This window comes from Pistacia vera, unplaced genomic scaffold (assembly GCF_008641045.1).
Source record: "Pistacia vera cultivar Batoury unplaced genomic scaffold, PisVer_v2 Contig1045, whole genome shotgun sequence".
Classification (NCBI taxonomy): Eukaryota; Viridiplantae; Streptophyta; class Magnoliopsida; order Sapindales; family Anacardiaceae; genus Pistacia; species Pistacia vera.
Window position 1 is genome coordinate 626,816 of NW_022195077.1, and position 17,119 is coordinate 643,934.

A 17,119-nucleotide genomic window follows, 5' to 3' on the forward strand; every position below is an offset into this window, starting at 1 on the left:
TGGAAGATTTGAAGAGCTTAAATTTTCTTCAAGGAGAGCTTCACATTTCAAAATTAGAGAATGCGATTGCTTCAACTAGGGCTGTTCAAAAAATGAACTTAAATTATCTTCAAGGCATGTTGGAGGGATATTAAGCAATAAGAATGACCTAAAAGTCTTATTGCTAGAATGGGGATCCCAATTTGATCACGTAGCCAGGGACGAGGTAGATAAACGTGTACTTGGCGTGTTGGAACCTCATAACAATCTAAGAGGACTCACCATCAGGTTCTATGGCGGTTCAGAATTTCCATCATGGCTAAGGGGTTCACTGTTGCTCTCTAACATGGTGGTCTTTAAGTTAGAAAATTGTAACAACTGCACAAGCTTGCCTTCTCTTGAACTGTTGAGGTCGCTAAAAGACCTAAAAATCCAAGGGATGCCGAGATTAGAAAGAATCCATTTTGAGACGCCTCTCAAGTCATTAGAGATTCTTTGTTTTGAGAATTTGCAAGAATGGCAGTATTGGAACACCAAGAGAGAAAATGAGGCTGCCGAAAGATTTCCTTGCCTTCGTGAGCTTTCCATCATTGATTGTCCAAAACTTACAGGGGAATTACCTAACTGTCTTCCTTCGTTAGAAAGACTTTTTATTAAGAAGTGCACAGAGTTGATTGTTTCATTCTCAAGTTTTTCATTGCTAAGTAAATTAGAAATTGATGACTGCAAGGGAGTGATGTGCAATAGTACTATTTCTGCTGATTTCCCATCTGTAAATTCTATGACTAGTTCAAGTAATTCTAAGTTTGGAAATTGGATAAAGCAGGGATTTCAAAAAGTTTTAAAGATTGTTGGTTGGAAGGATCTGATGAATTCATGGCAAGATTTGAATTATGTTGAGAAGCCACTACGTGGGATTCATGGTCTTATCTTCCTTAAAGAGTTGTATATTGTAAGATGTACAAGTATTGTTTTTTTTACGGAGATCAATCTTCTTCCCAATTTGAGTTCTCGTACAATTAGTAATTGGGAGGCTTTAGAATCTTTTCTTGAAGTATTGAAGCAAAGCAATTTGGAGAGCCTTGTAATTAGAGATTGTGATTCACTAACACAAATTGCAAGAGACACGCTGCCGCCATCTCTTACAAAGCTTGAGATACGAAAGTGTGAGAACTTGAAAGAATTAGAAGATTTCAGTACTACTCTGCTTGAGTCTTTGTCCATTTATGACTGTCTATCTCTCATGTACGTATCATCACTTGGTCAGTTTCCGGAGACACTCAAGCACATTAGCATTGAGAGATGCCCAGAGCTCTTCACAATTTTATTTTCAGGAGCCCAACTCTTACCAAAGGCACTAGAAGACCTCTCTATAAAATATTGTTCGAGGTTGAATTCAATAGGAGAGACGTTTGATAATAGCACTTCTTTTAAAGAGATTATGCTATTTGCCTGTGAACAACTTGACTCCATTCCTTCAGGCCTACACAATCTTGCTTTTCTACAGAGTTTTCGCATAGGGGATTGCCCAAATATTAGAATATCCTTAAAATTCCCGAGCTATCTTCAAACATTAGATGTATTGAATTGTCCAATATGTTTAACAGAAGAAGATTTTTCCCACCAACCTAACAGACCTCAACATCAGCGAAGATGTCGACGTGTAAGCCACTAACAGAGTGGAGGTTGCACAACTTCACCTCTCTTGTATTAGTGGAACGCCAAGTTTTCCTCCGACTTCTCTATCTTCTATGCCTTTTGAAAGCCTCACCTCTCTTAAAGTGTTGACATTCAGAAATTTTCCAGAGCTGAAAACCACTCCAGATTTGGGCAGCCTCATTTCTCTTCAACATTTGTGGATTGATGATTGCCCAAACCTCAAATCCATTCCCCATCTTAAGAGCCTTACGTCTCTTAAAAGTTTACAGATTTGGAAATGCCCAAAGTTTGTATCCGTTCCCAATCTGGGAAGCTTCACCTCTCTGGAATCTCTGAAGATTCGGAAATGCCCAAAGCTCATATCCTTTCAAAGCATGCCATCCTCACTTCTGCTGTCTAGAGCGTGAGGACTGTCCATGGCTAAAACCTGTGGGAAGGGGTACAGTTACAGCAAAATACTGCTCGACGATTGCTTACATCCCTAAAGTCGAAATAGATGAGAAATTCATTTACAATTCAAAGGAGGAAGAATGAGATTAGTTATTTGATTTCAGAGCTTCCAATCAGACAATTATCTCATTTCAACCCAGGTTTGTCATTTCTTACACCCTCTAACAGTAGTTATTTTTCTGTTTTTCTGCCTCAGTTTCCAAGTTACTAATTATTCTTAATTTAACTTTCCAGATAATGTGAAAAGAAGACACTCACTGCGGCAGTTTGTCTAGGTAATTCAACATTTTGTGATGTTTCATTTAAATTAAATTTTATTCGTCATGTCTGAATTTGTTCGATATATTTTCTACTTAAAAATATGTGTCAAAGATTTTTTTGGTTAACTTAATTTTGTTTATTTATTTTTGTTTTCAGTGGAAAGCAAGTGAATAGCTGAAATCCCACAGTTGGTGAGTTGTAATTTGCTAAGGTGACTGAAAATGAACTTCGATTTGTAATTTTGATTGTCAAATCTGCTAAAGATCCTTGCTACTCTGTTTTTGCATGATATTTGGACATTTTGTACCTTACTCCTGGTCCTGGCTTTAGTTTGGACGTCGCATTTCATGGCCTTGTATAGATAGTATGATTAAACAACGGTATACCTTTGGTTCTTATTTTTGCTAAAACAAGCTTAATTCTGTTTCTCACATCTAATTGAACATTTTGTAACTTACTCCTGGCGTTACATTTTCATGCTTATATTACAAAACACGGATTTGCAGTTCTATTGTTGCATCAGGTAACTAAGGTGAACTTACATACTTATCGCTATATTTTCTTCGTTACTTTTTGATTTTTTTTGTCTTTAAGAAGGCCAGATTTTATTTTTTGTTTTGAAATCTGTGTAGCTTATCTTATCTACTGAATCAATTTCTATCTTTCTTACGCAAATAATGGAATACAGGTCCATAACCGATTGTGAGATTGGAGGATAAAGCAGCCCTAATCATTTCAAACCATTCAAAACATTGATGTTCGTCAATTGCAAGCACATGAGACATTCTTTCCCCTCTTACGTAGACTTATTTTACGTTTTCTCAACACATTTCTTTCTTCTTGGAGCATAATTGTTTTAACGTTCAAGGTGAATTCAAAGATTGGAGTGATGGGATCAACATCGCTTAATGAAGTGATATGCCATCTTGGCTGAAAGACTCGAGGAAAAATGTCTTGCAGTTCTTGTTACCAAAAAGAGCTGAATAGCATTTTCAACTTGAAGAAAATAAAGTGTATTTCTTGAGATTAGTACTATACATGGTGGTACGACATTTTGAACTTGGATAGGATTTCTTAAGATTTTTAGATCTTTGTAACATGACAAGGTCATATCACAGGATCAGAGAGTGCAAAAATTCCAATATCACAATACTTAAACTTCAGGAGATGAGGAGTTCTCCTCTCCTTGAATCCTTTTCATAGAGGGCTTGCTGGATGTGATGATCTCATTGTCACACACCGCACCCTGAAGTCACTGTGATGATTGAGGATTTTGAAGCCTGTAAAATTGCAGCGACAGGGCAGCGACGTAGGAACTATAATTGATAGTTTCTTCATCAAGAAAATTAATTTGTTCATAATCGTACTCTTCGGTTATACATACTCTGGTGAATGGTGCTGTTACAAATTTGTATAGGTGAAGGGTGAGTGTTGGGAATTGTGAGGTGTTGTTAAATATAATACGAATCAAAGACTGCAGAGGAAATTTCTTATTTTGGGACTTGTGGGCATAAAGTGAGAGAGGGTTGAGGAAAGTGAAAGAGGGCATTCAAGGGTTTCGGGTTCGATTGGTTTAATGTGAGAACTTAGATTTGTTACTATGTTTTTCCACTTTATTCATTCGACTCATTTCCCGTGAATGTAGGCATAAATTTGCCGAACCACGTAATTTGGTGTTCTTCTATGTGGGGGTGTCGTCTTATTGCCTTCTTTAATTTTCGTGTCTCAAACCTATTAGAATACTATTTTCTAATCTCGAGGGTGTGCTCTGATACCACAAGGGTTACTAGACCTTAGAGATGTTGTCAGAAAATCATGGAGTTTATGCATGTGGGAAACTATGATAGCCGACCTAAGCGGAACCAATCAACACAACGATTGGTCTAAAAATGGTCAAGGCCCTCCTTTTATCCCACACACACGTACACCCAACAGATTCTAACACCATCAAAAGGGCTAGGAATATTAAACACCACATAAATAGAGAACATAATTAAATGAAGAACATGTACATAAATGAAGAACAAGAACATAAATGAAAACATAAATATTAAACGTTAAAGAACATAAATAACACATAAATTAAAACATATATCGGATCTTTTGCTATCTATAACATTTTCAGAGTATTACAACACCCTTGAGGTTGAGGGAAACTTAGAAATATGAAAGAAACATGGAAGAATGTAAGGGAAGATGTGTAGAGAAAGTATGGAAAATGTATGGAAAGAAGAGTGAGAGAAATAAAAGTGTTTGCAAAGTTTTACAACAAAGTTCCTCCTCCTCCCGGGAAGGGAAAGCCTTTATTTATAGATACAAAGGAGACAAGCTCTCATAATGAGGCATTAAGTACAAGACAAACCTTTTTGACTTTTTTTTTTTTTTTTTTTTTTTTTACATTAAGTAGCCTACAATTGTTGACAAAGCTAAAGCTTACAAACCTTGACTTTTTTACAAAGGCTACGGGAGAAATTACAATGAAAGGCAAATTGCCATTTAGTCCACTCATATTACATAAAGGACACCAGCATTTAATTTAATTAAAGGCGCGCAGATCTTTAGTCGTCTGACAAATTGGTAACGTGCCACGATTCTTCATCCTGGAAGTCGAGACAACCCATTGATTGAATCCAGTCAGCAGGGATTTGTCGGGGAGATTTGTCTGGATGAGTATCCGAAGAAATGTCGGAATTGAGATGTTGGCGCTGCAGATGTACGTGGGTGCGTTCACGTATTGTTGTCGCCTGGATTATGGAGATAGATCACGAGCCTGCTGAAGCTCTTCTTCCTGCACAGTATGGCTGTGAGTCTGGGTACCACCATTCGGGATAAGATGAATTGTCATCGGATTGAGCATGATGGAACGTATGCACGTCTGTTTGGCTTGGAGCAATTTCTCGTGTAGTCAGAGGAAAGAATTCCACGGAGCATCATCGTGAAAGGATGGCCATAGTGCATCTGGAATGATCTGATTTTTTTCAAAAAGGATTTTTTGAATTGATCTAGTCTCAATGATGATCAAACATATTGTGGACAAGATCGTATGGATAAGACCGATGAAAAGTGGCTTGTGGTGAGAAAAATATATGCCATCAGATCGGATAGAGTGAGTTCTGTGAAAAAACATTATAGACCATGCCATTTTGGAAGACATAGGACCTTTGTATCGGGCAAGTTGGTGAGCAAACACAGATTTCCATTTGTCGAGGGTTTTGAACCATCGGAGAAAAGTCATCATAGAATGCAAGTAGGGGTTGAGTTGACTGGTATTGGGAAATTATTTCAAAATATGATGATCGGGAATTGAATAGCAATGTGGTATTGATGTAATATATACCAAAAGAACCATAATAATTCTTCTGGAAATATGATATCAAGACCTGGAGGTAAACAAAGATTTTTGAAAAAGGGTAATCTGGATGGACCCTAACATATCATACATGGATTGACCACATTTTTCAATGCATTGAAGTTGGTAAGAAAACATGAGGTGGTAGCATTTTCATCAATGGTACGAGTTCGAAAAAGGTCATCAAATTCAGGAGGTACATCGGAGGATGGTTTGGTGAAGGAGATGAACAAGAACTGGACGGGTTAATGGTTGGAACATAAAACATGGAAGAGGTTTGGATCTAGGGTTTAGGAAACCAACTTGTTTCGTTTTAGGTCTGGATAAATAATCTGCAATGGTGTTGGTGTGACTTTGATATGCTGGGGTGAAGGAATATTTACTGAACCATCTCCCAGCGAAGTAACTGCTGATGTGGAACCTTTTTCTTATGGAAACGAAGCATTTGATCAAAAGACTTCATATCCGTTTCAACAAAGAAATGATGTCCAACAAGGTGGAATTCAAACCTTTCAATGGCATTTTTGACTGCTAATACTTCCTTGAAAGTAGAATGATAATGCTGCTGGTGTGGTTTGAATTGTCCACTCTGGTATCCGCACAGATGTCGTACCTTGTCGTCATTTGTTCCAAAAGTACTGCACCCCAATGAGTGTCACTAGCATCCGTCTGAAGAATGGTTTCCCCGAAGAAGGAATCTTCAATGGCTGTGTATGGAAGGATGAGCGCTTGAGACTCTTGACTGCATTTGTCTGCTTTTCAGACCATTCTGGAGGATTCTTCTTAAGCATCTGGGAAAGTGGAGTAGTGAAACGAGAAATGTTGGGGATGAAACAGCGCATGTAATTGGCAATTCCCAAGAATTGTTGTATTTCTTTCTTGGTGTGTGAGAACATCTGGGAATTTTTGCAATTCATTAGAATATGAGCTGAAGATCTACTTGCCGTCAGCAATCACCATACCGAGAAAATCAATCTTTGTTTGCCCCAATGCATTTTCTTCTCAGAGAGCATGATACCATAGGTGTGGATGATTCAGCAAAGTCACGAAGAAGACGTTATGAGATTCCTCGTCGTTTGAAAAGAGAAGGAATCATCGATATAAATGAGACATGTATGCAGAAGGGGAGCAAAAATCTTCGTCATGGCTTTCTGAAACAGGGAAGGAGCGACTTTTAGTCCAAAAGGCATGACTGTCCACTGGTTAGTGGTGATTGGGTATACAGAAAGCAGTCTTATGACGATCATCAGGATGAATTCCAAGCTGCCAAAAGCCAGCTTTGAGATCAATTTTGAAAACATTTTGCATTATGGAGATTTGCAAAAAGGACTTGTCTGGAAGGCGAGGAAATTTATCATCACGAAGGAAGAAATTCAAGGGCTGATATTGATGACCAGTCTGAGTTTTCCTCTGCCTGTTCTGCCCGTTTTATTGACATAAAAGCTTCACATGCCCATTGAGAGTCTGTGGGTTCAAGCAATCCTTGAGATAAAAGCTGAGTACATTCTTGTTGGGCGAGACTGAGATGTCTGGTGACATGCCGGAATGACTAGCTTTAGTGGGATTGATATCTTCGCTCTTGATAATGGAAGAGGATAAAGAAATCTGAATTCCCATAATGGATGAGCACATTTAGTGAGAAAATCAGCATGAGAATCTGCGCAAGAACGAGAAATAGTGGTTCTTGATCTGCTCAATAGGATTGCCTTCAATCTGGAATAAATTAGGCTGTGTGGTCCAGGATTGGAAAACATCTTGTAACGAACACCATCAGGGAGGATTCTAAGTTATTGAGTTTAGAATAAACATCAAAACCTAGAACCATGTCTTTGCCAGGTAGATCGGAACCAAGAACTTTATGAAAAGTGAAACATCCTGGGAAAATTTGGATTTAATGGGTTTGCTAATCAGATGAGATGAAGGTCTCACTATTAGCAGTGTAGAATATTTCGATGAGGTTTCCACTGAGAGGCTGGAAGGATCTTAGGGTTGATAATAGTACGAGTAGCACCAGTATCAAGAATGCAATGACTGAAATAGGATTTGAGTATTAGTAGGGAAGATCTGAACTTTGCTGTAGGTATGTGACATGAGAAGGCTAATGATGGAAGGGATTGTGGTGCTTGTTGGATATGGTAGAAATAGTGACAATCATCTGAATCAGAGTACTCAGTATCAGTGGCTGCAAACTGGAAAATGGTCTGAGGTGGGTTCGTCATCCATTGAAAACCAACTTTCAACATCATCATCAGAAAAATCGATATGTGAGCTGAGAAAGTTGTTGCATCATTTTGACTGACTGCTTAGACTTGTTTGGACAATTTTTGGCAAAATGACCCGGGCGGTTGCATAAATAACACGATTAGATCGTTTGCCTTTGCGTTCCTTTTGCGAAGAAACTTGCGGTTCTTGAAACGTCGAAACTTGCGCCGAGCCGGAGCATTAGGTGGAGAAAACTTGACGCGTCTAGAATGAAACTTCTTCTGGTAGGACAAGAACATGAGCGATCTGATTTGCACTTGATCTGCAAGTCTGGTCGTTGACAAACCTTTGTCAAGTTTAGAACGCTTCATATAATCATCAAAAAATTGTTTTTGGAACAGAGCTTTCCAGAGCAAGAATAACAAACTGGTAAATTTCACCAGAGAAGTAGAGCCAAGTTGTTTGTTCTGGGACTGCATAAGCTTGGTTGCTTCAGACTTAGGGATTCAGGAATTGATGCCAAAAAGGCTTGCTTCATATTAGGATCATCCATGCCCCCAAGGATATGATATCGTTTGACCATCTCTTTGTAATGCCTGTCAAGATCTTTCTTTTTTAGAGAAAAACATCGCATCTTGAAATATTCTTCTGACTTGGTTCTCATAAAGATGAGGTAATCCACAGAACTCATCATACAGGAGATAAAGGGCTTGGTTGATATCGGCATTTGGATGAACAAATTTTGTCTATACTTGAAGACTATCCACAATCACGGAGAATGCCTCCAAATCTAGCTGTAAACTGCGTAAGTACAGTAGAGACTTGGGCATTAGGTTTTAGCATTTCAGCTTGTAACCAGGCTGCTAATTCATACATTCGAGCTCTCCATTTGTGTGGAGGAAGATCATCGATAGTAAAAGTGTGAGCTTTGCTGAGTTGATAAGAGTCACGTTCAGCCGGAGTATGACGAGATTGTCGATACATAGGCGGAGAGTCTGGAATGGAGTCATCACCTTCAGGCATCTCATCATCGATCTCAGAAACAACAGGTGGTCTGGACGATTCAGGTTGATGGGTCATCAGTTGGGGATAAACATGAGGATGTTGATCAGAAGTATCACTGTCAGAGTCAAATTCACTTTCAAATGATTCATCAGGTGAAGGTATAGTGGCTTCTGATTCTGATTCTGTTTGGAAGGTTGATAGAGAATCCTCAGAAAGACCCGAAGCGGCAAGACGTTGTCTTTCTGCCATGTCTCGCAAAAAAGAGCTCATAAAATTGGAGGAGACAGGATTTTCGGAAGAGTCAGGATGTGAGAAGGTTGGCGGTCTTCCATCATCATTATGTGCATTGGAGCCTTGTCCTTAGATAAAGAACGCTGAGGCTTAGGAGATGGAGGATCTGAGTGACTGGAAGAGAAAGAGTCAGGAAATCAGCGGATGGGATCCGCGTTTAGCAGAATACTTGTCTCTCTTCTTTTGTTCTCGTTCCAGCTTGATCTTTTCATCACGTTCTTACGGAGCTTGGCATAAATTGTTCAGTGTTGCCAAAAGTTGAACAGCACCAGAAGGGATATGAGGTGAGACTAACGGTTGGCTAATTTTTGGGAAAGGGGAAAAAGAGGGTTGTGGCCATGCTGTTGTGGAATCAAAAGGGTTTGGTACCAATGACATTTCAGGGAAAGTCGTGGTTGTCTTGAGTTTTGCTAAGATATTCCTGCGAAGCGATGCCATTTGGGTTTTTAATGACTTCATTTCTGCTTCCTTCTGAAGAAAACTGAGCTGAATAGCCATGAGAGTCCTGACAATATGCATTAACTCCTGATGGAGCTGATCAATCCGGTTTTGGAGATGATCAATTTGCTTTTGTAGCCGAGAAATCAGCAGAGTTTGGTTCTGAGACTGGGAGTCCACCTGATGAGCTACTAAATCCAGTTTTTGTTCAAGTCTAGTCATGGTTTTGTTTGGGCTAAAGCATTTTCAGTTTGCCAATTGGAACTGCTTCAGCTTGGGAGAGTTTGGGCGTGGATCCATCAGGTTGTATAACTTTGGAAGGAACCACTTTTGGTTGTTGAGTGGCAGTTCTTGAAGGGAAGGAAAATCTGTGTCATAATTGGAATGTTGCTGTCTTTGTGGGCTCAGGGGATTGGATCATCATGACGGACTGAAAGGTGGATATGAGCAAGGGGTGAATGGGTTGGTTTTATGTTCTTTGGCAATCCACCGCAGAGACTGTTGATAACATGGTAAAGGCTGTTTGAAGTAAGGGGATTTTGTAAGTTTGGATAGTTTTAAAGGTGATTTAGGTTGAGGTTTCGGAGGGATGTCCCATGAGGGTTACTGGATGGTGAATCTTTCTGGTGGTGGAGAAAATTTGACATAATAGGCAAATTTACCAGATGGTTGACCAAGAAGACCAACTTCGGATCATGTTCTTCAAAGCGGGAATGAAGATCTGTCTGACTGCAGCGAGCTTTCTTCTTTTCTTGTTGAAATAGTTTCGTCTTGGAAGATAATGCTCATCGATTTCCCAAATAGGATCATCACGGCATTTTGAGCATTGGCAGTCAAGATCAAATGGGTGTGACCAGTGACTGGATCATATTGATGGTAGACAGGAGCACCCGAGTTTGAAAAGAATGAATCGAAAGTCCACTTATTGGTTCCAATTTCTGTGTGTGCGGAGGATTACCTCCCCTCAGATATTGGCTCTTTAAGTTTTGGTTATGTTTCTTTCTCTATTTCTATGTTATGTTTATTTCACTGTTTATTAACTTATGTTTATATGTAATCTTCGGTCTTGTGCTATCTTTACCGTTTGAGGTGATATTACACTAAAAGGTTGAATTTACGTCCATGGAATCCTCTTCAGCTTTATCTACGTTACTGCTCCATAAATACTAGTTTATCTAGATCTTCTTCTAAAGTAGACAGTCTGTATGAAAATCCTTATCCCAGAAAATCAAAAAATCCAAGACACTATTCCCCCCATTGAAATCCTTACACACCGCCTTTTCCAAGTCTACGTTTCTTTGTTCTAAAACCTTTAAAACTCTTGTAGTCTTCCAGAAAGCCAGTTAAAGAGTATGTCCAGACTAGTACATTTGACAAGTGTCAAATTCCAGCCACATCCCAAGAACAATATGTTACTTTAGAAATCCCTCAAGAATCCATTACTCAATGGATCCGTGAAGGATACTTCATGTGCACTTTGGCGCTATCGGCTCGCTCTCTCTTATCATGGCAGAAAAGGACTTCGGTCTCAGTTCGAATTGCTTTATTGGACACCAGATTTGTCCAATATCAACATGCTTGTATCGGGACAGCACAGACAACTTTGAATGCTGGGACAATCATCATGACACTGTTTCCCAATTTCAATATGTCTCTCTCTGATGTTCATTGCTCTAAGGCTCTTAAAGTTCAATTACAGATTGTTGGTGCAGATTAAATCCAGGAAGATTTGCAGCTACTTTGCATTATCAAATGGTTTGGCGAATCCAAGACCATGCTCTTGATCTCGCTATCCCTACGACTACTGATGCACTACTTCTCACTGTGACTCTCAGAATACTCCTCACTGCATCAATATTCCAGGCAAATTTCCAGAGATAATTTGATTAAATTGTTACCGACTCTTGGGTGACGAGTTACGGTCTCTAACAAAAAGAGACTCGGTGGTTTCTACAGAATCTACCATGCATGACAACAGTGACGGAACAAAAACTATCAGATTTAAGTCTCCAGCAACTCCCAGTGCTCCACCTTTGAGTTTTCGACAAACTCAATTCATGATTACTCAGTCAGACCACTACCACAGTACGGGAACCTGGATTTCGATTCATTCTTTTAAAATTGGTGCTCCTGTCTACCATCAATATGATCCAGTCACTGGTCACACTCCATTTGATCTTGACTGCCATGCTCAAAATGCGCGTGATGATCCTATTTGGGAAATCGATGAGCATTATCTTCCAAGACGAAGCTATTTCAACAGAAAAAAGAAGAAAGCTCGCTGCAGTCAGACAGATCTTCATTCCCGTTGAAGACCATGATCCGAAGTTGGTCTTCTTGGTCAACCATCTGGTAAATGACTATTATGTCAAATTCTCCACCACCCAGAAAAGATTCACCATCAGTAATCCCTCATGGGACATCCCTCCGAAACTTCAACCTAAATCCTTTAAAACTATCCAAACTTACAAAATCACTTACTTCAAAAAGCCTTTACCATGTTATCAATAGCTCTGCGGTGGATTGCCAAAGAACATAAACCAACCCATTCACCCCTTGCTCATATTCCACCATCAGTCCGTCATGATGATCCAATCCCGAGCCCACAAAGACAGGACAACATTCCAATTATGACACAGATTTTCCTTCCCTTCAAGAAACTGCCACTCAACAACCAAAGTGGTTCCTTCAAAGTTATACAACCTGATGGATCCACGCCCAAACTCTCCCAAGCTGAAGCAGTCTCCAATTGGCAAACTGAAAATGCTTTAGCCCAAAACAAAACCATGACTAGACTTGAACAAAAATGGATTTAGTAGCTCATCAGGTGGACTCTCAGCCCAGAACCAAACTCTGCTGATTTCTCGGCTACAAAAGCAAATTGATCATTCCAAAACGCGATTGATCAGCTCCATCAGGAGTTAATGCATATTGTCAGTAGCTCCTCATGGCTATTCAACTCAGTTCTTCAGAAGGAAGCAGAATGAAGTCATTAAAAACCCAAATGGCATCGCTTCAGCAGGAATATCTTAAGCAAAAACTCAGACAACCACAGACTTCCCGAAATTTCATTGGTACCAAACCCTTTTGATTCCACAACAGCATGGCCACAACCCTCTTTTTCCCCTTTCCCAAAAATTAGCCAACCGTTGTCTCACCTCATATCCCTTCTGGTGTGTTCAAGCTTTTGGCAACACTGAACAATTATATGCCAAGCTCCGTAAAGAACGTGATGAAAAGATCAAGCTGGAACGAGAAACAAAGAAGAGAGACAAGTATTCTGCTAAACCGCGGATCCCATCCGCTGAATTTCCTGCTCTTTCTCTTCCAGTCATCAGATCCTCCATCCTAAGCCTCAGCGTTCTTTATCTAAGGACAAGGTCCAATGCCACATGATGATGGAAGACCGCCAACCTTCTGCACATCCTGACTCTTCCGAAAATCCTGTCTCCTCCAATTTATGAGCTCTTTTTGCGAGACATGGCAGAAAGACAACGTCTTGCCGCTTCGGGTCTTTCTGAGGATTCTATCAACCTTCCAACAGAATCAGAATCAGAAGCCACATACCTTCACCTGATGAACATTTGAAAGTGAATTTGACTCTGACGTGATACTTCTGATCAAAATCCTATGTTTATCCCCAACTGATGACCCATCAACCTGAACGTCCAGACCACCTGTTGTTTCTGAGATCGATGATGAGATGCCTGAAGGTGATGACTCATTCCAGACTCTCCGCCTATGTATCGAAATCGTCATACTCCGGCTGAACGTGACTCTTATAAAACTCAGCAAAGCTCCACACTTTTACTGTCGATTCTTCCTCCACACAATGGAGAGCTCGAATGTATGAATTTCAGGTGGTTACAAGTGAAATGCTAAAACCTAATGCCCAAGTCTCTACTGTACTTACGCAGTTTACAGCTAGATTGGAGGCATTCTCGTGATTGGTGGATAAGTCTTCAGAGTATAGACAAAATTTGTTCATCCAAATGCCAGATATCAACCAAGCCCTGTATCTCCTGTATGATGAGTTCTGTGGATTACCTCATCTTTATGAGAACCAAGTCAGAGAAGAATATTTCAAGATGCGATGTGTTCTCTAAAAAAGAAAGATCTTGACAGGCATTACAAAGAGATGGTTCAAACGATATCATATCCTTAGGGGCATGGATGATCCTAATATGAAGCAAGCCTTTGGCACAATTCCTGATCCCTAAGTCATGAAGCAACCAAGCTTATGCAGTCCAGAACAAACAACTTGGCTCTACTCTCTTGGTGAAATTTACCAGTTTGTTATTCTTGCTCTGGAAAAGCTCTGTTCTCAAAAACAATTTTTGATGATTATAGAAGCGTTCTAAACAGTTGACAAGGTTTGTCAACGACCAGAATGCAGATCAAGTGCAAATCAGATCGCTCATGTTCTTGTCCTACCAAGAAGAAGTTTCATTCTAGAGCGTCAAGTTTTCTCCACCTAATGCTCCGGCTCGGCGCAAGTTTCGACGTTTCAAGAACCGCAAGTTTCTTCGCAAAAGGAAACGCAAAGGCAAACGATCTAATCGGTGTTATTTATGCAACCGCCGGGTCATTTTGCCAAAAATTGTCCAAACAAGTCTAAGCAGTCAGTCAAAATGATGCAACAACTTTCTCAGCTCACAGTATCGATTTTTCTGATGATGATGTTGAAAGTTGGTTTTAATGGATGACGAACCCACCTCAGACACCATTTCCAGTTTGCAGCCACTGATACTGAGTACCTGATTCAGATGATTGTCACTATTTCTACCATATCCAACAAGCACCACAATCCTCCCATCATTAGCCTTCTCATGTCAATACCTACAGCAAAAGTTCAGATCTTCCCTACTAAATACTCAAATCCTATTTCGTCATTGCATTCTTTGATACTGGTGCTACTGTACTATTATCAACCCTAAGATCCTTCAGCCTTCAGTGGAAACCTCATCAGGAAATATTCTACACTGCTAATAGTGAGACCTTCATTACTCATCTGATTAGCAAACCCATTAAAATCAAATTTTCCCAGGATGTTTTCACTTTTCATAAAGTTCTTGGTTCCGATCTACCTGGCAAAGACATGGTTCTAGGTTTTGATGTTTATTCTAACTCAATAAACTTAGAATCCTCCGATGGTGTTCGTTACAAGAGTTTTTTCAATCCGGACCACACAGCCTAATTTATTCCAGATTGAAGGCAATCCTATTGAGCAGATCAAGAACCAGCTTATTTCTCGTTCTTGCGCAGATTTCATGCTGTTTTCTCACTAAATGTGCTCATCCATTATGGAAGAATTCAGATTTCTTTATCCGTCTTCATTTATCAAGAGCGAAGATTACAATCCCACTAAAGCTAGTCATTCCGCATGTCACCAGAACATCTCAGTCTCGCCAACAAGAAGTACTCAGCTTTTATCTCAAGGATTGCTTGAACCCACAGACTCTCAATGGGCATGTGAAGCTTTTTATGTCAATAAACGGGCCGAACAGGCCAGAGGAAAACTCAGACGGTCATCAATTATCAGCTTGAATTTCTTCCTTCGTGATGATAATTTCCTCTGCCTTCCAGACAAGTCCTTTTTGCAAATCTCCATAATGCAAAGATGTTTCAAAATTTGATCTCAAAGCTGGCTTTTGGCAGTTGGAATTCATCCTGATGATCGTCATAAGACTGCTTTCTGTATACCCCATCACCACTACCAGTGGACAGTCAGCCTTTGGACTAAAAGTCGCTCCTTCCCTGTTTCAGAAGCCATGACGAAGATTTTTGCTCCCCTTCTGCATACATGTCTCATTTATATCGATGATCTACTTCTCTTTTCAAACGACGAGGAATCTCATATACGTCTTCTTCGTGACTTTGCTGTATCATCCACACCTATGGTATCATGCTCTCTGAGAGAAAATGCAATTGGGGCAAACAAAGATTGATTTTCTCGGTATGGTGATTGCTGACGGCAAGTATGATCTTCAGCCTCTATTGCTAATGAATTGCAAAAATCCCAGATGTTCTCACAACCAAGAAAGAAATACAACAATTCTTGGGAATTGCCAATTACATGCGCTGTTTCATCCCCAAATTTCTCGTTTCACTACTCCACTTTCCCAGATGCTTAAGAAGAACTCCAGAATGGTCTGAAAAGCAGACAAATGCAGTCAAGAGTCTCAAGCGCTCATCCTTCCATACACAGCCATTGAAGATTCTTCTTCGGGGAAACGACTTCTTCAGACGGATGCTAGTGACACTCATTGGGGTGCAGTACTTTTGGAACAAGATGACGACAAGGTAGACATCTGTGCGGATACCAGAGGTGGACAATTCAAACCACCACAGCAGATCATTCTACTTTCAAGGAAGTATTAGCAGTCAAAAATGCCATTGAAAGGTTTGAATTTCCATTGTTGGACATCATTCTTTGTGAACGGAATGAAGTCTTTGATCAAATGCTTCGTTTCCATAAGAAAAAGGTTCCACATCAGCAGTTACTTCGTTGGGCAGAATGGTTCAGTAAATATTCCTTCACCGTCCAGCATATCAAAGGTCACACCAACACCATTGAGATTATTTATCCAGACCTAAAACGAAACAAGTTGGTTTCCTAAACCCTAGATCAAACCTCTTCCATGTTTATGTTCCAACCATTAACCCAGTCCGTTCTTGTTCATCATCCTCTTCACCAAACCATCCTCCCGATGTACCTCCTGAATTTGATGACCTTGTTCGAACTCGTACCATTGATGAAAATGCTACACCCTCATGTTTTCTTACCAACTTCAAGCATTGAAAAATGTGGTCAATCCAGTATGATATGTTAGGGGTCCATCATTACCCTTTTTCAAAAATCTTTGTTTACCTCCAGGTCTTGATATCATATTTCCAGAAGAATTATTATGGTTCTTTTGGTATTATTACTCAAACCACATTGCTATTCAATTCCTGATCCATCATATGTTGAAAATAATTTCCAATACCAGTCAACCTCAACCCCTGACTTGCACTATGATGACTTTTCTCCGATGGTTCAAAACCCTCGACAAATGGAAATCTGTGTTTGCTCACCAACTTGCCCGATACAAAGGTCCTATGTCTTCCAAAATGGCATGGTCATAATGTTTTTTTCACAGACATCCTCTATCCGATCTGATGGCATATATTTTTCACCATCAAGCCACTTTTCATCGGTCTTATCCATACGATCTTGTCCACAATATGTTTGATCATCCTTGAGACTAGATCAATTCAAAAAATCCTTTTTGAAAAAAATCGATATTCCAGATGCACTATGGCCATCCTTTCACGATGATGCTCCGTGGGAATCTTTCCTAGATACAACTGAGAAATTGCTCCAAGCCAAACAGACGTGCATACGTTCCATCAATGCTCAATCCGATGACAATTCATCTTATCCCGAATGGTGGTACCAAACTCACAGCCAGATAACTGTGCAGGAAGAAGAGCTTCAGCAGG

The 17,119-nt window shown here is 39.9% G+C and overlaps 1 protein-coding gene across 1 annotated transcript; it reads left to right on the forward strand.

Moving 5' to 3' along the window:
* The first annotated feature begins 325 nt into the window (after window positions 1-325).
* LOC116127211 (putative disease resistance protein At3g14460) lies at window positions 326-1,654 on the forward strand. Its single transcript, XM_031412868.1, has one exon. It carries the CDS (start codon window positions 326-328, stop codon window positions 1,652-1,654), a length of 1,329 nt encoding a protein of 442 aa, XP_031268728.1.
* The last annotated feature ends 15,465 nt before the right edge of the window (window positions 1,655-17,119 follow it).

Excerpts from the sequence above, each read along its gene's own strand:
- LOC116127211 (XM_031412868.1), top strand. The coding sequence starts at position 326 with ATGGTGGTCTTTAAGTTAGAAAATTGTAACAACTGCACAAGCTTGCCT.